The sequence below is a fragment of the Rutilus rutilus genome (genome assembly GCF_951802725.1).
Source record: "Rutilus rutilus genome assembly, chromosome: 3".
NCBI lineage: Eukaryota > Metazoa > Chordata > Actinopteri > Cypriniformes > Leuciscidae > Rutilus > Rutilus rutilus.
The window spans coordinates 12,175,723-12,203,437 of NC_140211.1; the positions used below are offsets into that span (position 1 = coordinate 12,175,723).

At 36.0% G+C, this 27,715-nt stretch overlaps 4 protein-coding genes across 4 annotated transcripts in view; 2 read left to right on the forward strand and 2 right to left on the reverse strand.

Annotated features, from left to right (window-relative positions):
* LOC311288571 (uncharacterized protein) overlaps positions 1–27,715 on the forward strand; it is a 104,780-nt gene that overhangs the window by 67,908 nt on the left and 9,157 nt on the right. The window lies entirely within an intron of this gene.
* nitr7b (novel immune-type receptor 7b) overlaps positions 1–27,715 on the reverse strand; it is a 112,372-nt gene that overhangs the window by 61,389 nt on the left and 23,268 nt on the right. The gene's annotated exons all lie outside the window — the stretch shown is intronic.
* LOC311288036 (uncharacterized protein) lies at positions 1,739–5,717 on the forward strand. Its single transcript, XM_084405242.1, has 3 exons — positions 1,739–1,890; positions 3,068–4,239; positions 4,679–5,717. Exons 1-3 carry the CDS (start codon positions 1,804–1,806, stop codon positions 5,280–5,282), a joined length of 1,863 nt encoding a protein of 620 aa, XP_084261368.1. The 5' UTR covers positions 1,739–1,803; the 3' UTR covers positions 5,283–5,717.
* On the reverse strand, positions 23,645–26,485 carry LOC311288576 (immunoglobulin kappa light chain-like). Its single transcript, XM_084406073.1, has 7 exons — positions 26,355–26,485; positions 25,785–25,870; positions 25,333–25,683; positions 24,887–25,240; positions 24,690–24,794; positions 24,549–24,583; positions 23,645–24,435 (listed from the first exon to the last, which is right to left on the reverse strand). The coding sequence occupies exons 2-7, from the start codon at positions 25,825–25,827 to the stop codon at positions 24,343–24,345; spliced, it is 981 nt and encodes a 326-aa protein (XP_084262199.1). The 5' UTR covers positions 25,828–25,870; positions 26,355–26,485; the 3' UTR covers positions 23,645–24,342.

The following is a 27,715-nucleotide window of genomic DNA, read 5'->3' on the forward strand; positions in this document are numbered from 1 at the left end:
ATAAGTCGTTATTTCGACTTAATAAGTCGTTATTTCGACATAATATCTCGTTATTTCGACTTAATAAGTCGTTATTTCGACATAATATCTCGTTATTTCGACATAATAAGTCGTTATTTCGACTTAATAAGTCGTTATTTCGACTTAATATCTCGTTATTTCGACTTAATAAGTCGTTATTTCGACTTAATAAGTCGTTATTTCGACATAATATCTCGTTATTTCGACTTAATAAGTCGTTATTTCGACATAATATCTCGTTATTTCGACTTAATAAGTCGTTATTTCGACATAATATCTCGTTATTTCGACATAATATCTCGTTATTTCGACATAAATATCTCGTTATTTCGACATAATAAAGGGACATTCTAATATGCATTAAGCTACATTTAGCGTTCTTATAATGAGTTTCTATGGGAGGAAAATGCTTAACGTCAAATTAAACGCTTTGCGTTCATATTCTGGACTTATCTGATTTTTGTAGTAGCCTAGCCTATACTTTATTATGATTTTAGTAGCCTATCATATTGATTAATAAATGCACGCACAATTATCCGTGAACTTGATAAATGTTGCAGATATGTTTTAGGCTACTATCCACAAACAAATTGCTTTCAATTATGTGTGCAAAATTCAGAATTCAACGAATGCAGTGCAACAACAACAATAATAGTTAAATTAATATTAGTATTATTATTAATAATAATAATAATAATAGCTAGACTAAGGCAGTGCAAGCCAAGTCAAGTAAAACAGAGTTTCTTTGCGTTCATAGTCTGGACTTATATGATTTTTGTGTAGTATACTTTATTATAATTTTAGTATCATATTGATTAAGAAATGCACGCACAATTCCTTGAACTTGATAAATGTTGCAGATATTTTAGGCTACCCATAAACAAATTGCTTTCAAATGTGCAAAATTCAGAATTCAACGAATGTGCAGCAATTTGTACAAATAGAGACATTTTTGTGTATAAAAGACATTTTTGTTTTATTTTGTATTAGTGATTATAATTTGCGCGTCCATTTATTGACGTCTGAGTCGATCTCATTTGAGTGTATTCGGCAATTTGCTTAACGTGGAATTAAACGCGTATATTCTGAGCTCATCAGATTTTGTTGTACATATACTTTATTAGTATGATTATTTACTGTGTTTGGTCTGTTAGTAAATATGTTAAGGTTTGTATTCATTTCGATAAGCCACTAGAGGGCAGAATAAGACCGGGAATTATAGAATGCATTGTAGTTATGTTGACCTACTGTTTTCATAACACTGGATATTCTACTAATTTATACTTTTCTAAAACGTTGCATATTAATGGCAATTAACTTATTTGGCAATTACACATAGTTTTGTGCTAGTTTTGTTGTCAGTAGGCTATTGCTCTTTCAGCCAGCTTCATAGTTTATCTATTAGATTTGGTTTATTTGTTAACTTTACACAACTCAATCGCAGATAGCCTATTTTGCTTCATGTGCTTGGTCATTATTGGCCAGATCAGAAACTATGTTTTACTTGACTTGGCTTGCACTGCCTTATACCACTACTGCGGCTGTTATTATTATTATTATTATTATTATTATTATTATTAATAATAATAATAATAATTTAACTATTATTGTTGTTGTTGCGTATGGTCCGTGCTAAGAGTAGACTGAAACCTACTTCAGAATAGATAGAAGAGTTTTTTGCAAATAGGACATTTGTACATCGGCCAGATTTGATCGCAACACAAGGTCAAAGCTGGCGGAAGCAAACGGAGAAAAAAAAAAAAGTGGCCACAGATCGCAGTCATGGCGGAGGAGGAGGATGACTTGTATGACTTCCTTCGCAATCGTGGAGTGCCAGAGGACACGTTAAAGCGCATGATTGAGCAAAAGGTGATTTAAACATGCATATTTATTAAACATATTCATTATTTTGAATGCAGTTAACGTTACCTAGGGGTTAAACGGATCGTTGATCCGGTTCGGCGCGCATGTGATTCGCGGCATTGCGAGTTTAACCGCAATAGAGTGAAAGGTTATCGTTTGCACGTATTTTGCACTTGCTAGTTTACAAATTCAATATATTTTAAAACATGCCGGCGCTGGGAGAGGCATAGGAGAATTTATTTCGTTAACGTTACTCAGCGTCCCACGCTGTTATCTGTGCTCACAGCCGCACACACAGAGAGGCGCGTTTCAGATAGTGCGCGAACTCCGAATCGATTCCTCAATCTTTCGCGTTGCTATTCGGTGGACATTATATACACACACATAGTCAAAGTAAGCAAGTATTCTCGTAAACACATTCGGTTATGTCTTTGTGAACGAGTTAAGAAAGAACTCGGATGTGTATCATCATTATACAGCCGTGCATTGTTAAAGTGACAGCGGCCTTTAAATGTATGCTGTTGTTTGTCATTAATGTTAATCAAACTACAAAACAAAGCTTTAACAAAGAATAATCTATTAAGTTTATACAGTAAACATAGCGTTATTTTACATTTAAATTTTTTTGTAGGCCTACCTGACATGAATACTACAATTAGACCTTATACTTTATAAATGTTACATTCTATTTATCTATGCTTGTAATTGCTGTTTGTTCTTACTGTCTGTTCACTTGCCTTTAATATTGTTTTAACTTTATTAGTTAGGCTAGTTTTTTTGCTGTGGTATTGGAGTAGGTTACTTAAAGTGAGCTTTAAGTGATAAATAGAAAGCAAAGTTACCCCAAATTATTATTATTATTATTATTATTTTGCTGATCCAAAAAATGATCCAATCCGTGACTCAAAAAACGTAATATGATCCAAACCGTGAGTTTTGTGATCCAATGAACCACTAACGTATATATTCAATTTGAAATTAATAACTTATTTTAGTAATTAATTTTAATAAAAAAAGGACATTGCAAGAGAAATCATTTAAAATGTAACCAATAGAACATTATCAGACCTAATCCATTTTTGGACTAGAGTTGTAAGTTTTAAGTGTCAGTAATTCTGCTCATGCTGGGTGAAACTGCAGCCTTTATGTATCCCTAATCATGTGTACATTTATATGTTCATAGATTGACCAATCGACAGTAACAACAATGGATGACAACACATTGGAGAGATTCCTGCCAGCCCTTGGTGATAGGGTTGCGTTAAGGCATTACTGTGGCAACGGCAACCATGTTAAACAAACCAGAAAACTAAATCTTCTAGAAAAACTAAGGAAGAAAATGAAACTTACACATGTCTCAAACTTCTCAGAGGACGCCGGTGAAAATGAGGAATGTGGGAGCACGAGAAAGTCATTGATTGGAAACAAAAATGCTTGTAAAGATACAAGACGGGTTGAACTTGGATGGATGCACAATGGAAAACAAGTTCGAACCAAATGTGGTGGTGGGACAAGAAAGCTGGCTGTTCCAAAAACTGCTGGTTATGATGACCTCATCCAGCTGGGAAAGGAGCTTTTTTTTCCTCGGGGTCAGTCAAAGAAAGGTCCTGAAGTCAGTTTCTCTTTCAAAATATATGATTTTCAAGAGTGTGAAATGCCACATGATATCACCGTTGGAGGGCTGTATGAATCTGTTAAACTGGGAGTACTGAGATTCTACTTGGTAACACTTGATCTTGAAAAATCTGAAGCTGCTTCTGAGGATCTTCAAAGTTCAGACACACCATCAGAACAAAATGATGACTGCTACACAGCAGACGAGACATATTTGTCATCTGATGATGAAATACAGTTTGGTCCAGTGGAGGATCCTGAGTACAACTCTGATGATACTCTTTCAATAGATGCACCTCAAGAAGAGATACCATCACAGTCAAGAGAGGTAGCACATTTGCTAACACGTGAAGATTCTGCTCCGAAGATGCTGAGACTGCATCGTGTCAACATCATTCATGATATGGTGGAACAGTTCAAAGATGCCAGTGTTGTGGAGACCAGACTGTCAGTTATCTTTGTTGATGAATGTGGCATTGATGCATCTGGTGTTGCCCGGGATGCATATTCAGGTTTTTGGGAAGCTTTTTTCCTGAATTGTGCAGATGGGGAAATTGAGTGTGTCCCTGCCCTAAAGCCTGAGTATGGAAAAGAAGAATGGGAGGCAGTAGGTCGAATTCTACTAAAAGGATACCAGGATCATGGATTCTTTCCAGTGAAGCTGTCGTTGGCCTTTGTAGTGTGTCTCCTTCATGGAGAGAACAAAGTGACACCAGACATGCTGATTGAATCTTTTGTGAGGTATGTAGTATAGTATTTTTGCCAATTGTACAATTGAATGGTACTGCATGCGAAATGAGCCATTGAATTTTATGACAAATATTTGTCACTATGCACTGTAAAGCCCCTTTCACTCAGCGCGTTCATCCCTGGAAATTGCCATAAAATTGCTAGACTGCCTTCTGTGTGAACGCAAACACGTCCCGGGATTGATCCCGGGAAGGGGACCTAGTAACATTGCCGGAATCAGTCCCGGGACGCGCTCTGTGTGAACATAAGCCGGAATCAATGCCATCTTTACGTGATGTGTGTGAAGGCACGCACAGATTCCGTGAAAATTACTGGCAGTGTGAATTAACCAAAATCAAACGAGCTCGGGACACATTATCAATGTATTTTCCGTAATCTCTGTGTGAAAAGGGCTTAATTGATCTGTTTTATACATTCTGTTTTATTCAAGGTTTGTCACGCCATTTGAGAGAGACATCATCAGCTCTGTGCTGGAAGGAAAAGAGTATGACAGGGATGACCTACTCGACATGCTTTCCAGAATGGGTGGGCACGCTGTTCCTGATGGAGATGCCATAAAGGACACCATCATACAGACTGCGCACAAACAACTAATACAGGAGCCAATGTATGCTCTTGAAATGATGGCTGCTAGTGCTCAGTGTACTTTAAAAAGTCTGCTTCCAACTGTGTCCGCAGTTTCAGCCCTTTATGAATCCAAAATTCCAACAGCAAAAGGCATTATTGGGTTGCTTAAACACAATGAGAAACAACCTTCTCACAGTAAAACAATACAGTTTTTAAAGCTGTTCATTCGATCACTTGACAAAGATAAACTGCATAAATTTCTGCGCTTTACCACTGGGGCTGATGTTATTTGTGTTTCACACATTGATGTTGAATTTACAGATATCAGGGGGTTACAAAGGTGTCCAGTGGCACATACATGTGGTCCACTGTTGCAGATACCATGCACTTACAGTACCTACTCTGAATTTCGTAGAGAGTTTGCGAGTGTCTTAGATGCCAACTACATGAAAATGGATCTGTTGTAAAGCTGATAATAGCTTGTAAGGTAAATTTTGTGCATTTCCAGCAAACTGTTCTCCATGTAGACCGTGATAAAATAATCCGGCTTCTTTTCATATACTGTTCATTTGTGTATTCTGGGAAAAACCTATAGAACATTTCAGTTCTGAAAACCATACATTGTCATACATTTCTTTTTGTTGGCCTTACACATTTAAGTCCCAGAGGTTCATGTTACAGTCTCACTAGTGTTTTAATAAGGTCTGTTGAATACAAGTTGTGTTCTTATAAGGAAGTTTTAGAATTTATTTTAACCAGAAATAGAAATGGCCTACCTGCAATACTATTTTATCTTGTGTTATATGACCTTGTGTCAGTACCTCTTGGTACACATTCTCATTTCCTGTAACTACATTTGCAAGCTTTTTGTTAAACAAATAAAGTAGGCTATCCTTAAAGCTGTCTTTTATTTGATAACATGTGCATTATACATTGAAAGATCTATAAGTAAAGACTTAAAAACAAAAATGATTTAAAATCTACAATTTACAATATCATGTCCAAGTGTTGTAAAATATGACTACATATCTTAGAATTTAAATCACAGCCTCTTACTCAAATACAAATGAAAATTCTATAAAAATGACTTGCATAATACATTTTTAACTCAAAAGATTACACTAAATCTTTCCAAAGATATTGTAAAGACAAATCACAACACACTTAGTATCTCTTGCCTAAGACTAATGTACAGGGTTCTGCCACTCTCAGCATCATCTGGGACATTAAGATGAAGTTCATCCATTATCAGACAACAAAGTTCAAAAACTGTGTCATCACATGGGTGGGTCGGTGTTACGCACTCCTCTTGGCAGTTTTGAACATCAGCAGGGTCACACCGAAAGATATGATCTGTTGACCCGTAAAGATGAGGAGCCATATACATTATGGCCGGTCGTCCATGTGGTGCAGTAATATTACGTTGTGTTCGTATGCGGTGTGCATTCCACATCTGAGCAAAATCGTCGAGCTCCCCCTAAGAAAATAACAGTAAAAAGACAAATATTGTTATAAAAAATACTTTATAAAGATTAGTATACTTAACTTGTTATAGACTACGCGAATGCAAACAGAGCAGTTTAGTACTGGGGACCGTTCGTATTTATGGAAGGGGCCACCGGAGGAAAATAGGGGAGGGTCATGTCTTTTTATTCTTTGTTGAGGGGAGGGTCATCCAACTTTTTTTAGTCTAGGAGGAGGGTCACCCAACTTTTATATTCATTAAAACCGCAACATTTCAAAGTGGCTTGTTTGGTGCTATTTTTTTCCATTTAGCTCCATGTTGATCTCGCGTTATCAGCCCCCCTTCGATATCAGATGGGTCTGACCCAACAAAAATCCAGTTTGGCGCTGTTTGACAGTGCGCGCGCACTTCAGTTCGTGCTTAGAAAAAGTGCATCATGTCAGAACAGAATGCCAAAGAAATGTTTACCCGGCAAAGACTTAAAACAAGCAAATAATGAACTGTTGTTAAGTGCACAGTGTCCTGTGAGTGTAACTCTACCGCTGCATTAACATGTGATGTGAACGTACGTCGAGTTTAACAGTAGGCTATTGGGACTGAGGCGCCAGAACTGCTGATAGAATGTGCGCTGCAGGGCGATAGGCCTACTGCATATTTTAGTTTCCATTCTTATTTTGTTTCCACGATGTGTAAAATGTAGGGCTACCACCAGCCGCGGCGCTACCATTGGGCATTTTAGGTCCGGGCCCACCCATTTTCTACTATAGTTTTGTTTTGTACGTTAATTTCTTCATTCGGATCTATTTGCGATGATCGATCCAAATTCTAAACAAACAGTTCACATGCTTCGTCCTTGTTACATTATTCATTAAGATAATAATTAATAAATGCACGCATAATTATCAGTGAACTTGATACATGTTGCAGATATGTTTTACATGCATGCACAAACAAATGCCTTTCAACTTGTGTGTGCAAAATTCAGAATAAAATGAATGTGCAGCAATTTGTACAAATACAGAGTCTGTAGGCCTACTGTGTTGTTACCATTAAATAAGCTCATTTAGTTTCATTTTTGTTAAAATATAATAATGTTATTTTTTCATCTGTTGATTATGAAAAGTGAACCGCACACACGAGTACGCAATATCGAGAGACATGGAGCGGGTCAGACATGATTTTGACCACTTACCGGTAATTAAGTTTTGTTTTGCAGAAAACGATTTTTTTAAGTGAATTTCGTTTTGTATAAATTGTATCTTAATTAAAAAAAAAAAATATCAACCAATTGCCAAATACCAAATATAGCAGACAACACAATCATAGAGGCGCCCGCGTGGTCACTTGCACTGCTCGTAAACAGGAGCGCATCTCATCCTAACTTAACGAAACTCAGCATATGCCTCACACATTAAATATATCTTAAGAAAGCTTGAAATGTCTTTTTAACAATTTAAAACGAAAAGAAATAATGATGTGCATTTCTCTCTATAGGCGTGTTCACTGTATGATCGTCAACTTCATCTTTACAGCTGTTGTTGCTGTTAGTAAACAATAAATAATAGGCTTATAATTTTATTAAACAATAAATTAAATTTTTTTTTTTATTGTAGCCTATTAAAAAAGCAACAAAAAAAAAATCCTGTTTATCAATATTGTGTGTGTGTGTGTGTGTGTGTGTGTGTGTGTGTGTGTGTGTGTGTGTGTGTGTGTGTGTGTCGAAATAATTTGTCCGCAGCTGCTCAAAAAAAAGTAAAAAAAAAAAATAAGTAAAAAACCCCACTGTCAGTGTTTTGTAAGGAACAGGCAAATATGTTCAATATAGCAGGAGACATTTTAATTGTTTACTAATAAAACAGTTATTTTTTATGTCTGTGTCGGCTAGACAGATGAAGTTGACGACTCGCGATCTTCGCAGCGCTACCACATCTTTAAATTACTATTAGTATTATAAGTTAACATAAAATACATAGACCTACACCACAAAAACTAGTTGAGGATAAATTCGTTAAAATTGGGCGATTCCAGTGTTATGGACGTGACATTTGCAGTCAAAACTTAAAATAAAATTTCTCAGAAAATGCATTTATTTGAAACATCTGAAAGGAGTCAAACAATAGAAAAATATCAGTCTACACATGCGTTTTATATTTAATATGAGGGGAAATACACATGTGACGTGACACAAAAAAAAAACTTTAAGTTTTAGGTGGCAAAATATTTTTTAGTAATTCTATAAATTACACTGCGTGCAAACCAAAATATATATAGGCTACCCACCGGATGAATAAAGATCGGCCTCCACAGAACATAAAATATTATATTATTTTTATTTTATTTTTCGTGTTCGCATTTAGCCTATGTGAAGAAAAAAAAAAGAAAAAAAAATGTTACGGGCGTGACAGTTCTCCATTACGAACATGACTGCTCTGAAGCGACTTTAAAAATTTCACAGACCTCAAACAGAAAGCACAAAGTCTTTCTTTAAAGTGAATTTCGTTTTTTTATTAATTTTATCTTAATTTTAATCAATGTTTCATCTGGATTTAATAAATAAGAAGTAGTCTAAATATAGTAGAAAATAGATAATCATGACACGGAGGCGCGGGCGAGTGAACTGGACTCTTTGTCTCATAAATGAACCGAAACTCAGCGTAAGGTATTCTAGGCTACTTGCCTCACAGACATGAGAAATATATAGAAAGCTTGAAATGTCTACTTTTAAACAGAACAATTCATAACGAAAGAAAACAGACTGCTCTCTGCTTATGAAATGTGCATTTCTCTCTGGTGCGTTCTGAGAAGATCGCGACGCATCGTCAACTTCATCTTTGCAGTAGACACAGAAAACACTTGTTTATTAATAAACAATTAAAATGTCTCCTAGCTATTTAAGACATATTAATAATCATTACTTTTGCCGGTTCTTTGTGACAGCTTTTAGATGCTTTATTCGCAACGCCCCACATGTTGAACGCGTCACACCGCATCAGCACCGAAAACATGATTTTTTTTTTTCAAATCTAAAATCAAAAATCGTGATACGAACCGAATCGTAGGTTTGGTCTATCGTTACAGCCCTAGTAAGATGAGAAGGCAAGAGTTTATGGTTTAAAAAACAAACAAACAATGGCTATCTGAGCATCTTTGCCAAGCGCAAACCAGTTCAGAAGTAGGCTAATCAATAAATTATCGGGGAGGGTCATGCCTTTTTTCACAATCATTTTGGAGGGTCATAGAAAAAAATTATTGCTGGCGAAGCGAGGGTCATGTCTTTTTTGACAACAGATCTCAAAACTCCTCCGGTGGCCCCTTAAATAAATAACGAACAGTCCCTAAGTGGACAGGGATAAAACACGAAGACATAACAGAATAAGTTCCAAATGCAAAGCTATAACCTAAATTGTTTGATAATGCCCCTACAAACACAAAACGTTTTAACAACTTTTCACCTTTTTTATTTATTTATTTATTTATTTATTTGCAATTAAGTCATGTTGCAGTAGCCTACAACAAACCACACCTTAAATTTAAATATAGTCCTACACTGTTAGACAAATCTGTAGAAATTACAGTATTACTGGCAGCTACTTGCCAGTAACTTACTGTAGATTTAAATTGATGTTATTTACTGGCAACAATTTGTTCAAAATTAAATGAACATTAAACATTAACAAGTCTTTATCTTTACAGAATAAAACTAAAATAACAGACTCATGCAAAGCATTCTGGGAACCAAAATCTGAAGGAAAAAAACAGAAAAAGGTTGATGAAGATTTCTGGTTCCCAGAATGCTTTGCATTAGATTGTTATTTTTTAATTTTATTCTGTAAAGACAAAGACTTGTTAATGTTTAATGTTCATTTAACTTTGAACAAACTGTTGCCAGTAAATAACATAAATTTAAATCTACAGTAAGTTACTGGCAAACAGCTGCATAACTACAGCAAATTTTTTTACAGTGTAACCTAAATAAAACGTTTCAACGAAAACACAACCAGACCAAACTACAACTTCGAGAGAGGTTTTATTTAGGTGTTAAAATAACGTAATTTGCACGTTGTAATAAGACGTTCAAAAAACGTCATGACGGTAGCCTACCAAAGCAGAACCAGGCCAAATGCCAATGTAGATATGACGTGTTATTTAGGTTTTAAATGTAATGTAGGCTATCTCCGTCTATTCAAATGAAACGCTTAAAGAGAGAAATGCACAGGATTACACAATCAGAGAATAGCCTATTTATTTTCGTTTTTAATTGTTTCATTTATATTTATTTCAGGCTATATTTCTGTGAATCAAGTAACTTAGCACGTGCAATGAAGTGATGGCGCCGGCGTGTCTCCATGATTGTCTGCTATTTTTGCTGCGTATTTGTTAAATTCAGGCATTTGTTGATGTTTGCAATTGTTTGATGAAACATTGATTAACGTTAAGACAATTTCTACAAAACAAAACTCAATGAAGTGGTCAAAATCATGTCTCCATAACTCCCGATATATTGCGCATCTAGGCTACTCTCTCCCGGAGCTGGCAAGCATTCAGAAGTTATCTCAGTTAGCCTACCCCACCCCCCACATCTGTCATTAAGTTCGTCGGATAATAACGTTATCACGACCTTTTCACAACGTTAAAAAATGACATTACTCATTACTTATATTTACAACATTTTTGAGTTTGCTGGGATGTAGTCGACTTGTCCTGAGTATTTACTTTTCAATATGTATTCAACCAGTTTAACTTACCTGCAGAATCCCCATGAAGCAAAACTGCACAAGGGATCGATCAAGGAAATCCCCAGTGAAATGGCCTTCTTCTTTTAGATTTTGAAAGAAATTCATCCAAAACTGAACATTTTCCTTGCGCAGTATACTCCAAAGGCTTTCAATCCTTTGGTTGTGATTACTGGAACCGTATATGAAACTGCGGTGGTAGGCGAAGTCATCTGTAGCAGCACGTCGAAGGAATATCTGCATCTGTTCAACAGCGACGTTCTCTGTTCCTCGATCAGCACGGATCCTTTGAGGGCATCCTCTCCTTTCTTTCACGGTTTGAATGTAGTATGATGCAATCACCTTTGGGTCGCTATTTGTAAAAGAGACTTTCAACCACATCAGATGACGTGAAAATCCGTCGACACATCCATTTATGCATAGGCCATACGGTTTTAATTTATCATAAGAATCGAGATGCCACATGAAATTTGGCCCTGGGTTGTGGTATCTCCTCCTTCGCAGTTTTCGCGCTCGCCTGTATGCCACCCCAACTGGATCCAAAACATTTAAGAGCAATCTGACCGTTTCCCTTTTCACAACAAGTCCCTCTTGAATGCACTTCAGGTGCATCATCCTATAGCCAACCATCTGGCCTGATGTTTCAAGCTGCTGACTAACAAAGTTAGCAACATCATACACATCAGTAAAGTCCTTCCTCCGGCAAAGCCTATTCTTCCTCAATATGGTTTGGAGGGTTCTGAGGCACATTATTATCCCATGCTGATGGCTAAGAACTTCGAGAATCTCTCTGTATTGCAAACCCAAATAGAAATAAAAACCTACAATCCGATTTAGATCCATAACAGGTTAACAATCTCTGTAGGCCTACCTCCACCTTGTGACTTCTTTAGGCCGGAAGTTATACATAGGACCTCGAATGTTTGCCCTATGTATTTGCCTGACGTAAATTAATGATATTGTAAGAACGGCTATTGTAAGAATGCAGTGTGTGGCCGAAATTTTAAACCGAATATTAAATTAACCATGTTTTTAACATCTAACCTTTTTTAACAACATTCATATGCTTTTGAATTTTAAATCTATTGTGTGTGTGTGTGTGTGTGTGTGTGTGTGTATAAATACAAAATAAAACAAAAATGTATTTTATTCACAAAAATGTCTCTATTTGTACAAATTGCTGCACATTCGTTGAATTCTGAATTTTGCACACATAATTGAAAGCAATTTGTTTATGGGTAGTAGCCTAAAACATATCTGCAACATTTATCAAGTTCACGGATAATTGTGCGTGCATTTATTAATCAATATGATACTAAAATCGTAATATAGAATAGGCCTAGGCCTACTATAAAAATCAGATAAGTTCAGAATTCCACTGTTGATAGGAAGATGCAAGTGATCTCGCCGGCGCCTCCATGCCGCGAGATCACTTGCATCTTCCTATCAACAGTGGAATTCTGAACTTATCATGCAGTGTGCGCTCCACAATAATTGTGGAATATGTTGGAATAGACGATTTAATATGAATGATGGGCGTCAAAATCTTGTGGTTATTTGTTATAATCTTAGGACTTTATTATTATTGTCTAACCTGTATTATGATATTTGACGAATTGCTTTTTTCCTTTTTTGTACGTTTTGGACAAAAGCGTCTTCTATGTAGACTAAAATGTAATAATAATAATAATAATAATTATTATTATTATTACAGTTTATAACTATAAATGAGTTCACTTAGTAATAGAGTAATATGTTTGTCTTAATATAATTTAATAATATGATTTATCAATGCTTTATTTTTATAAACGCTTTTACATTTTTGGATAAAATAGGCCTACATTTTTTGCATAATTTTTGCTTACAAATATAGCATTCATAAACTATTTTATGATAAACATATTACTGTCTTAAGTTAACTCATTTATAGTAATAAACTCAAATATTAATAATAACATTTTAGGCTACATATTTAGATGACGCTTTTGTCCAAAACTTACAAAAAAAGGAACAAGGCAATTCGTCAAATATCAGTCATAATACAGGTTAGACAATAATAATAAAGTGCTAAGATTATCACAAATAAACAAAAGATTTTGAAGTGAAGAGAAGTGTCCTTGAGACACTAGCAGAGACAATATTTCGTTACACTGCGCAGTGTGTACCCAACAGGTGTCCAGATTATGAATGATGTAGTAGAGATGTTGATTGAAAAATACCCATCCCTTCCGCTCAGTTTATAAACCGTAGGCCTACTCATGAATTCTCAAACTGTTTAACATTTGGCAATTACACATAGTTTTGTGCTAGTTTTGTTGTCAGTATTGCTCTTTCAGCCAGCTTTATAGTTTATCTAGATTTGGTTTATTTGTTAACTTTACACAACTCAATCGCAGATAGCCTATTTTGCTTCATGCTTGGTCATTATTGGCCAGATCAGAAACTACAATGCATTCTATAATTCCCGGTCTTATTCTGCCCTCTAGTGGCTTATCGAAATGAATACAAACCTTAACATATTTACTAACAGACCAAACACAGTAAATAATCATACTAATAAAGTATATGTACAACAAAATCTGATGAGCTCAGAATATACGCGTTTAATTCCACGTTAAGCAAATTGCCGAATACACTCAAATGAGATCGACTCAGACGTCAATAAATGGACGCGCAAATTATAATCACTAATACAAAATAAAACAAAAATGTCTTTTATACACAAAAATGTCTCTATTTGTACAAATTGCTGCACATTCGTTGAATTCTGAATTTTGCACATTTGAAAGCAATTTGTTTATGGGTAGCCTAAAATATCTGCAACATTTATCAAGTTCAAGGAATTGTGCGTGCATTTCTTAATCAATATGATACTAAAATTATAATAAAGTATACTACACAAAAATCATATAAGTCCAGACTATGAACGCAAAGAAACTCTGTTTTACTTGACTTGGCTTGCACTGCCTTAGTCTAGCTATTATTATTATTATTATTAATAATAATACTAATATTAATTTAACTATTATTGTTGTTGTTGCACTGCATTCGTTGAATTCTGAATTTTGCACACATAATTGAAAGCAATTTGTTTGTGGATAGTAGCCTAAAACATATCTGCAACATTTATCAAGTTCACGGATAATTGTGCGTGCATTTATTAATCAATATGATAGGCTACTAAAATCATAATAAAGTATAGGCTAGGCTACTACAAAAATCAGATAAGTCCAGAATATGAACGCAAAGCGTTTAATTTGACGTTAAGCATTTTCCTCCCATAGAAACTCATTATCATTATAAGAACGCTAAATGTAGCTTAATGCATATTAGAATGTCCCTTTATTATGTCGAAATAACGAGATATTTATGTCGAAATAACGAGATATTATGTCGAAATAACGAGATATTTATGTCGAAATAACGAGATATTATGTCGAAATAACGAGATATTATGTCGAAATAACGACTTATTAAGTCGAAATAACGAGATATTATGTCGAAATAACGACTTATTAAGTCGAAATAACGACTTATTAAGTCGAAATAACGAGATATTAAGTCGAAATAACGACTTATTAAGTCGAAATAACGACTTATTATGTCGAAATAACGAGATATTATGTCGAAATAACGACTTATTAAGTCGAAATAACGAGATATTATGTCGAAATAACGACTTATTAAGTCGAAATAACGACTTATTAAGTCGAAATAACGACTTATTAAGTCGAAATAACGAGATATTATGTCGAAATAACGACTTATTAAGTCGAAATAACGACTTATTAAGTCGAAATAACGAGATATTATGTCGAAATAACGACTTATTAAGTCGAAATAACGACTTATTAAGTCGAAATAACGACTTATTAAGTCGAAATAACGAGATATTATGTCGAAATAACGAGATATTATGTCGAAATAACGACTTATTAAGTCGAAATAACGAGATATTATGTCGAAATAACGACTTATTAAGTCGAAATAACGAGATAAGTTTAAATTTTTTTTTTTCTCACCTTGCGGTTCAGGGCTTCCGTAGGTTATATACAATGGTAGGTACAATGGTTTTTTCACGTGAATTTTCTGTGAAAATCATTCCAAACACTATCGCAATTTCTTCCTGCATGTTGTCCGTCATGCTTATTCTGAAGTCTCACGATATTTTGCGAGATTTCCTGTGTTCATAGTCGAGACCCTGGTTGAAAATCTGTTTGTGTGTGGTGTGCTGTCTTTGTCACATCATGGCACACCACACACTATAGGAGCAAAACGCTTAAATCTAGGATTTTTTGTCCTCATGTTTGTGGTCTGTCACATTTTGAAAATCTTATAAGATGTCAAAAATCTTTTGGTGTGTACCCAGCATTAGTTGTATGTGTACCCTACCCGTAGTTTTGTTTATTAAACCATTATATCCACGCTTTATTGTCTCTGTGTTTGCCACTCACAAAATCAAAGTCACTATTTTGCAATTACCCTGCTAGTACATTATACAGTAATAAAATTATATTCTTTCTTGGCCAGGAAGATCATTTATTTCCTAGAACTGATAATTGATTATGCTGTTTGTTCGTTGAACGAACTGATTCAATAATTGTACTATTAATTCTGCTACAGTCAATTCTAAAACTAATCAAAATATTTATAATTAATTATAATTTGTTATAATTAATTATACATATTTCCCTTTTGAGCTAATTTGTTACATAAGAAATAGTACAATTATTTAAGCAATAAAGTATGAGAGGATCCATTCCTGTCAGTGTGTATATTTAATAACATTGCAGTTTACCTAAGAGCAGAGATGGGCATAAATACATGGAAATGTATTTAAAATACAAATACAAAATACTGTGTGAAAAAAAATATTTAAATACAAATACAGTATTTTGTATTTTGAAAATACACAAAATACATGTGAAATTGGCCATCCAGTGCAGGTATAGGTCACAGTGAATGAAGAAACGACATAGGCCTACTGACTTTTCATTCCTAACCACATCTCTGCCCTCTTTCTTTCTTTCTTTCTTTCTTTCTTTCTTTCTTTCTTTCTTTCTTTCTTTCTTTCTTTCTTGCAATTACAAATAAACTCATGCAAAATAGCAGCCATTTATATACTTACAGTATTTCTGGTTACAATGTAGTCTATTACTTGTGGTGAACACTATTAAAAAAATCCTACTGTATGTAAAACTGGGGGAACTTTTCTGCTATCTAGCAAAGAATATGGATGGGCGATATGACCAAACTGAATTTCAAACTCTTGTGAATTTTTTTTTTTTTGCAGGTAGTCCAATGCTTTTTAAGTAATTTTATGTTTATTTTATGTAAAGTTTATTTGTTTCTATAAGTTTATTAAAATTAGAAAGTGTATCTAAAATTTTAAATTTGAATTAATTTAGATTCATTTGACACTATTTACCCATTTTTTTATTATAATTTTTTATGTACAATAAAACTAAAAGCTGAAGATTTTTGTGGTGTATCATTCATCAGTGCTTCTTTTTCCACTCCAACGTTCCAATAATTCCTGCCCACTAAAAGCTGCACGGATAAATTTGCTTACCCCGCAAATAGGCCAATCTATGTAAACAATTTAGAAAAAGTTCCATCAATTCACACTTTATTTCATCGCTATGATATGTAGTGTCATATCACCCAGCCCTAACATGCAGTAATGCTTTAAACACATTTGACAAGCTAGTTGATAAAAATCAACAACCGGTCAAGACTGATTGGCTAACGCTATTTTCCCACTTGTCTGTGCTCTTTTATTCTTTCATGTTAACTGAAGTGAATAATGCACTATTTTAACTTTAATCAACAAGTAGAATTGATCATGACATTCTCACCTTATTCCAAAAAACAAAACAAAACAAAAAAGAGCACAAAATCAATACCCTGATAAAGAGGTTGACTGGCAAAAAGTATTTTATGTATTTTGAAAATACAAAAATACTAATCTTAAATGTATTTAAATACAAATTACATTAGATTTTTTCCAAAGGCTTTAAAATACAAAATAGTATTTTGTATTTCAAATACTATAAAACAAAAAAGCAGGCAAATTGTTTTTCTAAGCTAAAAACCAACATTTTAACCATTAACATTTATATATAATGTATTGTATAATCATAATCAGTGGAAGATATAACACATCTTCCACACTGTTTTAGTTTTTACAAGAGAAAAGATTTAAAAGAAATATATAGGTTTCATACAGTACATATCAACAGCAGTTTGAACTGCTAAATGCCTGATAGATGAGGTGAAAGTCAAACTTGTGTTCTGCCAGTTTTATTCCTTAAGCCTTCTAAAGGTTAAATACGTTTGTGATACGTTGTATAATTGACTGTAGTGCTGGTGTCATCAGCCTGAAACAGAACCACAGTTATAATGATACATAGATTCCAATATTTTGATTATGAACATACAATACAATTAGAATTAAAATTGGAAAAACCAAAACCGATTAAAACTTCATGCAGACTTTATGCAGTTTCACATTTTATCTGTAAATGTATATTGGCAAAAAGCACACAAAGCCGAGACTGAAAGAAATCAAATAAAGAGAAGATAAAGGAAAAGGAAAAGTCTTACCATTGATTTATCAAGCACAATATATGGGATCCCATCTTGAGTAAACAAGAACGTATATGTTACATCTGCACTGAAACTTGTAGACATTGCTTTGAATACTAGAGTTAAATAAAGCATGTAAACCTTACCTTTCTTCTGGTGTTTGCACAACTGTGAGCCCAGAATTATGATCACAATCACTGATAAACTGTTTGAAGCTGCTAAAACTAGGGCAATTGTGCTCCATGGTGTATCTGCAGAAATTAAAGTGATACAACAACACCATGAGATTTAGATTTTCTGTAGCAAATTCAGTGACCTGGCCCTGGCAAATCAACTTTTCTTCTTTCTCCAATCAGTATCTCTCCACATGTGGCCACAGCGCAGTAATAAATCCCAGCATCATAGTGACTGATGTTCTTGGGCAGGTTGTAGACACATTTGTGTGTGGTAGAGTTCCCATCAGATCTCCTCTTACACTGAGCGTTCCTGCGTTCCTGAGTGTAAATGATTCCTGGAGGAGATTCTCCAGATTCATGTCTGAACCAGTAGACGTTGTGTTCTCCTGCACAGCTCTGAGTGACGACGGCACACTGCAGGGCCGCTGCAGACTCTTCTGGATGATCTGGATCTGTCTCGGGTCCCTGATGCTCTGAGTCAATGCTCAGCTGTCCATCTGGAAAGAAACAACAATAACATAATGCTTCAATGAAAAAAGGAGGGGTAGAGGAGCGCTTCCTGGACTGGGCCAGTGCCACACCTTGATTCTTTTCATTTTCAGCCATTCTGTTGTAGATTTGCTGGTGTTCCTGGGATCATTGTCCTGTTGCATGAGCCAATTTTGGCCAAGCTTTAGATGTTGGAGAGATGGCCTCACATTTGACTCTAGAATACTTTGGTATCCAGAGTTCATGGCCGACTCAAAGAAGACTGCAAGGTGCCCCCGTCCTGTGGCTGCAAAACAAGCCCAAATCATTAACCCTTTCACCACAGTGTTTGACTGTTGGTGGAGGTGTTTGTGCTGTTATGCTGTGTTTGGTTTTCGCCAAACATGGCTCTTTGCATTATGGTCAAACATCTCCACTTTGGTCTCCTCTGTCCAAAGGACATTGTTCCAGAAGTCTTGTGGTTTGTTCAGAGGCAAATTTGCAAACCTAAGCTGTGCTGCCATGTTTCTTTTCAGTCGGTGACGTTTGAAGCCACGTCGGACTGAATCGTGAATCTCGCTAGAGAGACCAATCTACTTCGAGTGTAATTAAACTAGCCAATACACATTGGCATGCGAGATTTGCATCTCTGTCCCCCAGTGTAGGTATAAATGGGCAGCAGGTGCATCGCATATAAACTTTTCACTTCGGAGCCGAAACGGTTCTACTGTTTCTACTCTGCAATCTACATTAAGAGAGTGTTCTTCGAGCCTCCTGTTCTTTTTGAAAAGAAGCCTCTGCAGTTGGTGTTGGTGTGAAGACGCTTCAGCAGGTGGTCGTGGTCTCATAAAGAGATTTTTTTTTTAAACTTTTTTTACAGCTCTTTAAAGAGTCAGTGCACACAGCAGGTTGTACTAAATTCATGCTTGTCATGCAGCAGCTATTTCCCCTGTGTGTTGCAGCCCCTGAGAGAGCTAATTTTCCTAAAACAGCTTACACGGGTATGACATTGCATCTTTTTAAAGATGTCAATCCCCCCGTGTTACCTGGCGCTGGCTGATGTTCTCGATCGTTGCCTCAAGTGCCTGGCCTTAAACCACGCTAAGGTGAGGTGTGTTTGGTCAGTGATGAACTGCTTGAATCCATTCAAAAGCAGGACAGTGGCCCCACTGAAGTTATTTCAGAGGCTCCTGGGGCATATGGCAGCTGCAAACGCAATGATGCCACTCGGCCTGCTATATATGAGGCTGCTTCAGCACTAGCTTCACGGCCGAGTCCCGAGATGGGCAAGTGCCCCTAGAACAAGTGTCCAGGCATAATATTGTCTCCATGGATGCCTCTATCACCGGCTGGGGAGCCACGCACTGGCTACGCCTACTTGCCTACGCAAGTATGCATTTCCCCCAGTGAGTCTTCTCGCACAGACACTGTGCAAAGTCAGGGAGGATGAGGAGCAGGTCTTGTTAATTGCTCCTTATTGGCCCAACCGGACCTGGTTCCCAGAACTAGTATTCCTCGGGTCAGCCCCTTCTTGATGCATTCCTCTGCGGAAGGACCTGCTTTCTTAGAAACGGGGGACCTTATGGCACCTGCAACTGGAATCTCTATGTCTGGTCTCTGGATGGGACGTAGAGGTTCTAGGTGCCTAACCCCAGGAGGTAGTGAAAACCATCGCGTGTCACCGTCTACGAGACACACTTACGCCTTGATGTGGAACCTGTTTGTCGAGTGGTGTTCTTCTCACCAAGACCCCGGACTTGCCAAAAAACGCAGAGAGGCTTAGTGTCGTCTTGTTTTCCAATACATGCGCTTATATTGTTCCCTAATGGTCAAACCCTGTGAGTTCCTCCATCACCCGTGGAAACCAGACATATATATATATGTGTGTGTGTGTGTGTGTGTGTGTGTGTATAATGTACATGTTTTTTGTAAACATTGGATTCTAATACAACATACTGTAAATTTTTCTCTCTTCTGTCTGCCGCAATCCATTTTTCTGTACTTTTTCTGTTTTGGAAATGCAGACATACAAAATAATACTTCCTATGGTCTTCCATGTGTGTCTGTAGAAGTGAAATCAGCTGTAATTTACTTTGTAATAAACACATAAATGGGAAAAACTGTAAAGATTTTCTGTGAGTAATCATAAATTTGGACCTCTTCTTCACACAAAGCAATTTCTTGACTTCAGAAGAACTTTTTTAGAAGACTATTTTAATGGTGTGTTTTTCAATATTTTTGACATTTGAAAGCTGTAATAAGTATCAAAATATCTAATTTCAAACAATATATAAAATTGTCATAGTTGATAAAAGATCATAAAACATGCTTTGAGAGCACCAACTTGGTCTAGACAGCACAAAATTACAATGTCCAAAAACAATGTTGGTGGTGTTTTTATTGCACTGGAGCTCATACATAGTTATGCCCCTGAAAATGCTCTGCCTCTGATACAGTAATATTTTGGGCTTTAGGCCATTATTATCACAAAGCACACATTCAAAGTCTCATAGTCCTCAAAGTCAGCATTTGTCCATGTGAGAACATGTGACTCGAATCAGAGTTCCAGTCAGAGGTACATCATTTCCTGTAGAGTGACTGACAGGAAGAAGCTGCTCAGTACAGATAGAGGACTGCAATGGTGAACATCAGCGGAGAAACATTACAATTTTAGACATGACTGTGAACATTGAATAAATACATTATATATATATATATATACTGCACATATATATACAGTACAAACACACACACACACACACACACACACACACACACACACACACACACGTGTGTGTATATATATATATATATATATATTTAAAAAAATCCCAATTGTTTTAGATTCATTTAAAAAAATTATATTAAGTTATTTAATACAGGCAACTCTTTTTAAGTAAATTAGCCGCAGTGTGCACAATATATAAACATATTTTGAAAATTACTTTAAATAGAGAGGTTTAGTTTGTGTGCACAGATGTTGTTGTGCACCTCCTTGGTATGCAAACTTTTGCATGATTATGCAGAGAGTGGTTTGAGCATTTTTCCAACCACAGGACTGACCTAGTGTGTTTTCACACCTTTATCTGAATCAAAAACACGCATGCATCATTCACAGAGTTAATTACTTCACCTTATGGTAGAGAAAAAAAAAAAAAGCCTATCGATGCTTACAGGGTGACAAAAACATATATAAATAGTAACAGCTCATCCTGACACTACAAACAATTAACACTATTACAGTACATATACACATATACAATATACTAATATAAATTCATTTAAATGTGTATATATACTATTAAAAATTAAGTTCAATCTAATTAAAGTATGTTTGTTTCTGCAGCTGAATGTAGTTAAGCTTATTCAAATATAAAAAAAATTTTAAGGAAAATGGAAGCAATAAAATAATTGATTAAAGGTGCAATGTGTAATATTTCTGAGGATCTATTGACAGAAATGCAATAGAAGATCCATAACTATGTTTTCAGTGGTGTATAAAGACCTTACTTAATGAACCGTTATGTTTTTATTACCTTAGAATGAGTCATTTATATCTACATAACCGCGGGCACCCCCTTCTATGAAGGTCGACATATTGTGACGTCATGTTTCTACCGTAGCCGTCAGCGAACAAACAGCGCTACAGAGCGCGTTTCGTCACTAACTTGAATGAGAAGCAGCAGAAAAAGACGCAGCAGAATACTCAGGTTGTCCCTGACTCTGCAAACGTGGAGAAAAACATGCTGTCTGAACGACGCCTCGGACATCGTAACGTTAGCTATTTCCCCTTACCTAGCTGCTTTGATGCTCTTATCCATAGCTCTTATCTTATACTAACTAGCATGGAAACAAGCTATGGTAAAGTCAGTGAATTAGACTAACACAATGATGAACAAGTAAAATTAACAATCGCAATAACATGTGGTTTTAGTGAATAATTAAGTAGATATAATTTAATATAAAATATAATATAAAGAAACCTCATTGCTTGACTTGCTACTCACTGCTGACTCAGACTCAGACGACGACATCTTCCGATCCTACGTCGGCCACCGTAGCTTCTCCTTCGAGTTTGCAAATGGAGGGATAGGCCGTGAGTGACTGACTGTTTGCAATTCGCAAACCTCACCACTAGATGCCGCTAAAAATTACACACTGCACCTTTAATGGGAGTTTCATTAAACTTAAAAGTTTTTAGCTGTGGTCCAATAGGACACACTTTTGTCCAGAAAGAGACAGAAACAATCCCTAAACCTAGAATACGCCCAGAATTTTAACATTAAAGGGGTGGTTCAGAATTTTGGACATCGGACCTCATTTACAAGTTAGCCTGTGTGTTATTTATCAGTGGAGACAGTTTTCAAAAATGTTCACCCAGTCCTTCCAGTTGCATAGTTCGCCGGTGCTAGGCTAGCGCGAGTCAACGGTATCTGTTAGCCTGCCATTAAAAACAGTTTTACCCACTCCACAGTACACCAAAAGCAAATAAATTATAACGCCAGACTACCGATGTAAATGTCTGTTGAGAGAATAATGTTAGAAATCAAACTACTCTTGCATCTCAATGATCGCATTACATTTACAGGAACTAGTTTCTCAGCAGCGGCGGAATTTTACTTTGCTCCGGTTAGTACTGCGCCGAAAAGTAAACACAGAACAGAAGCGCACTACAGTCGGGACGTCTAGCTAGCTATATGTAGCTATACATTTTCTGCACTGGCACCACCGGTCTCCCGATGTTCTGTCCTGGTTCTCTACGGCATTTCCAGCTGCTGTTGTCTCTACAGACAGACATTCTTTCTATTTCTGCCCTTTTAGCATCCATCTCGATTAGTTATTCGTCTGTGTATTCCGGCTCATACATGTAAGTTACGGTTCTTTGAATAACACACGTTCCTCGCCTGCATCGTCTCCAAAGTCCAAAACATTGCCATGGCTTTCAAACGTGGCCATAGTCCTATGTCTTGTTGATTTCTTCATGAAATATACTCTGCTTCTGCTGTAGTGATGAGTGTCAGCGGCAGGTAAATACACTTGCGTGATTGTCATGTGGACCGGCTCTCTCGGTTGCCTAGGTAACTTAATATCACTTCGCCGCTGTTGTAGACTGTGCTAATAAATACAGGGAACAAAGTATAACTATTGCAATGCGATGAAAGGGTAGTTTGATTTTTAACATTATTCTCTCAACAGACATTTACATCGGTAGTCTGGCGTTATCATTTATTTGCTTTTGGTGTACTGTGGAGTGGGTAAAACTGTTTTTAATGGCAGGCTAGCAGATACCGTTGACTCGCGCTAGCCTAGCACCGGCGAACTATGCAACTGGAAGGACTGGGTGAAATTTTTTGAAAACTGTCTCGACTGATAAATAACACACAGGCTAACATGTAAATGAGGTCCGATGTCCAAAATTCTGAACTACCACTTTAAGCAACGTGTGATTTCTGAATACAGTCTATTGCACTGAAGGCCTCACAGCCTATTTTCCTGGTCTCATGGTGGAGGTTTTTTCCACATGTGTCCGCTAGAGGGACATCTTGAGCCATTTATCAAAAAAATATTGTGCAGTGTCAAAAATGTTCAGGTATGTAGACTAATGCTATCCAATTCCTAGATATGATTAACATTTCCAATTACCTACTACTTACTAATGTAGTCTAACTAATGTATTAAAGCAAGAGTCAGCATGAGTAAAATAGACACAATTGTCACATATAATTTAAGTGCCACGGACAGTGAATTTCGCTTCTTTACGATCTAAAATTGATGCCCCACCAATCAATATGCTGTATGTTAGCATGTGTTGGTCAAAAATACGCCAAATAACTTTATATCATATATTGCTTGTTGGGCTGTTCACAAGTTCACACTTACATACAATTTGAGGGGGTAAAGTTTAATGCGTATTTGGCGTGCTGTACGGGGGGAGGGCTCAGAGCTCGGAGTTCGAGGCTAATTAAGAGCTTAAAATATATATTGGTTTTATCAATTAAAGCACATCAAGAGTCACATTAAGAGTAGGTTTTTTTTAACAATAGAGAATTTATTTTTTAGTAAATTGTATTGATTCCTTGCATGTGCACATATTGAATTATCTGATGTGTTTTCCCCTGGGTCTTCTTGAAGTGGAGGGCTTTTGTTGAAAGCTCAATGCAGCATAATTCAAAGCATCTCTGTCTTCATCCTAGAACAGCAATTTTGATTCATTCAGTCACACAAATTGCCTGTGAAGACATTTAAATTGAATTATATTTGCAACATATGGCATAAAAGCACCTGAAATATTAGACTGCTTACCATTAAGTGACTATTCTGAATGTTCTGAGTCCCATCTTGAAATACAATAAGAATTGGACACATAACTGCACGGTCATTGAAGGATGTTGATTTGACTGTTCAGACTTACATATTAGAGAAGAGTTATGCAGTAATTCCTACCTTTTCGTCGATGCTTGTACAACTGTGAGCCCAGAATTATGATCACAATCACTGATAAACAGTTTGAAGCTGCTAGAACTAGGGCAATTGTACTCCATGGTGTATCTGCAGATGTGAAAAAGAACTTCTTTTTAAAAGATATTTAGTGATACAACAACCATGAGATTTAGATTTTCTGTAGCAAATTCAGTGGATACCTGGTGAAGCAACTTTTCTTCCTTCTCCAATCAGTATCTCTCCACATGTGGCCACAGCGCAGTAATAAATTCCAGCATCAGAGTGACTGAGCTTCTTCTTGGGCAGGTTGTAGACACATTTGTGTGTGGTAGAGTTCCCATCAGATCTCCTCTCACACTGAGCGTTCCTGCGTTCCTGAGTGTAAATGATTCCTGGAGGAGATTCTCCAGATTCATGTCTGAACCAGTAGACGTTGTGTTCTCCTGCACAGCTCTGAGTGACGACGGCACACTGCAGGGCCGCTGCAGACTCTTCTGGATGATCTGGATCTGTCTCAGGTCCCTGATGCTCTGAGTCAATGCTCAGCTGTCCATCTGAAAAGAAACGACAATAACATAATGCTTGTTTGACCAGACACAATGTACTGTATGTCGCACAGTCAAATTTAAGTGAATATTCTGCTTACCTTTAACAATGAGATCAGTGCTCTCACCAAAATAAAAACTATTATATATATATTTAATACAAAAGTATGTTCCAGTGTCTGATTCTTCTGTATTTGTGATGCTCAGATTAAAACTGCTCTTGTCTTTTGCTACAAAAAAGCGTTTATTTTTGTCAAAGCCATTTCCAAAGACGGCAGGTAAAGCTTGATATGATGAAACAATTGGAAGGGGTTTCTCTCCGACTCTTCGTTTGACCCAAACAAGACTGTGTCTTGACTCTCCTGAAAAAATACAGGTGAAGTTAACACTGTCTCCAGCTTGAACAATCTTCAGACGATTCTGAGCCACGACATCTGCATTATCTGAGTTGCCTAAAAATGTAATATAAAATGTTGTATCATGTGAGAATATGATTAGTATTGCTTGCTTGATTTGCTTTATTATGCAGAGCAAAACACATATAATTACTTACATTTTGAAAGGCAAAGCAATAAGATGAAAAAATGATGAATCATTTTTAGGAGATAGTTCCAAACTGACTGATCTGCAGTGAATCTTCTAAGAAAAAGAAAACGAATAATAAAGAAAACAGTGGAGTTGTACATTTCAAACAGCAGAATTATACCTTAAATGGATAAACTGAGGAAAACTAAAAAATATTTACTTCACATTATTCATTGTTCGTTAAAACTAGCTTGAATTAAAGTAGTAGTGTAAAACCAATTAATAGTGTAGTGAATAAAACCAGTTAATTTAGATGTTATTATATTGTTAGGTTACCCGACAAGACAGAAATAGATAGAATTTTTTTTTTTAACAAAATGTTTAATGCAAGACCACATGTTGTTTATGCATATAGATATTAATGGATATGTGGTAAAATCTTGCTTTGGAAATCTGATTAATTTTGAAAAGTTCAAAAGTGTTTTACAGACAGGAACAAACAATTGACATTAAACAAATTAAAGAAGTTATTAGAAAAAGGTAACAACTGCATACAATTAGAATGAAATAAAAGAGGTTATTTTTTATCTTAACTTACAGACTTCATTAAGGATCAATGTTGGTTTTCATGTAGAGCCGATGACAGGTTTTATCTTCCTCATCAACACAGTCCGAAAGAGAAGACAGAGAGAGATTCACCTTTATATACTGTGCCTCCCTGTACTAAAGAAAAAACACATATGTACATGATTCTATTGGCTGATTCACCTTAATGTTAGTGGTGTGTTCATGACCATGGTGACCACATCTATAGTTTTCCAAATTTACACATTTAATATGAATTCAACATCTACTATGAATGTTTATTGACACAAATGAACATAATAACACATCAAAGAAATTACATGTTTATTTAAATGTGTGGCATAGCATCCATTGTCACCCCAATAATATTGGAAAGACATGTTTGTTTGTTGCTTTTCATCAGAAGAGGCTGAATCTGTAGCATTGACAAATACTGAATTTCTACAAGATTTCATGTGGAAACTTTTTTTTTTTTTTTTTTTAACAGTGTGACAACATCTGAAGTTTGTTTTTTTATTACTTCCTGCTGTCACACTTTGACCACAGCTGAAGGATCCTGCACCACTATTGTGCAACAACAGAAATTCATGACCAGAACTGGGCTAAGACCAGAACCAAAGCAATACTTTGACCTTTCAACCCCTGAAATGGTTTGTGTGTGCCTGCTTTATCACGCTCAGAATTTGGGATTTGAAATGTTGTAAAAGTGACACAGAGATAGTGTTATTACTCAACAGGGGATTACTTCAAATAAATTGCCATATGTCGCTTTCTAACAGAGTTCATTGTTAAGCAGGGTCATTTCATTTTGGTTACTGTAGTACTGTACTGTGTCTAATGGGTAAAGCTAATGTCTTCAGCTAGTCAGCTTGAGAACATTTCCATCTAAACTGGTTATATCTCTTAAGTCTTGTAATGAATGTTTTATGAACAGTGGATAACCATATTCATTGACACAGTCACACAGAGCTGAAGCACAACCAAAACAATGTTCTGCTGCAAAATGCATGCAGTTTTGTTTTTAACCGCTAGAGTGCCAAAAGATAAATATTGAACCTTTTAATTAGGAAGCAAATTCAGATAAAATTGTTGAACTTCCTCTATATCTGGACTAAAAAACAAAACAAAAAAAACAATGCATGTAATGGAAAAAAAAAAGAGATCTTCTCAGAAAGGTGTTTGTGGGCTGTGAAGGAGTGTGGGCGGTAAGGTAAGAGCAGGGCCGCCTGTCCTGCGGTTGGAAAAGTACTAAAAATATACAAGTCACATGAACATCCTTATAAATAAACCATATCAGTTTATTCATTCATCCATTTATTGACCTAACCTCTGCTCATGTTGTGCAGTAATTTATCCGCCTTTTGTAAGAAGTTA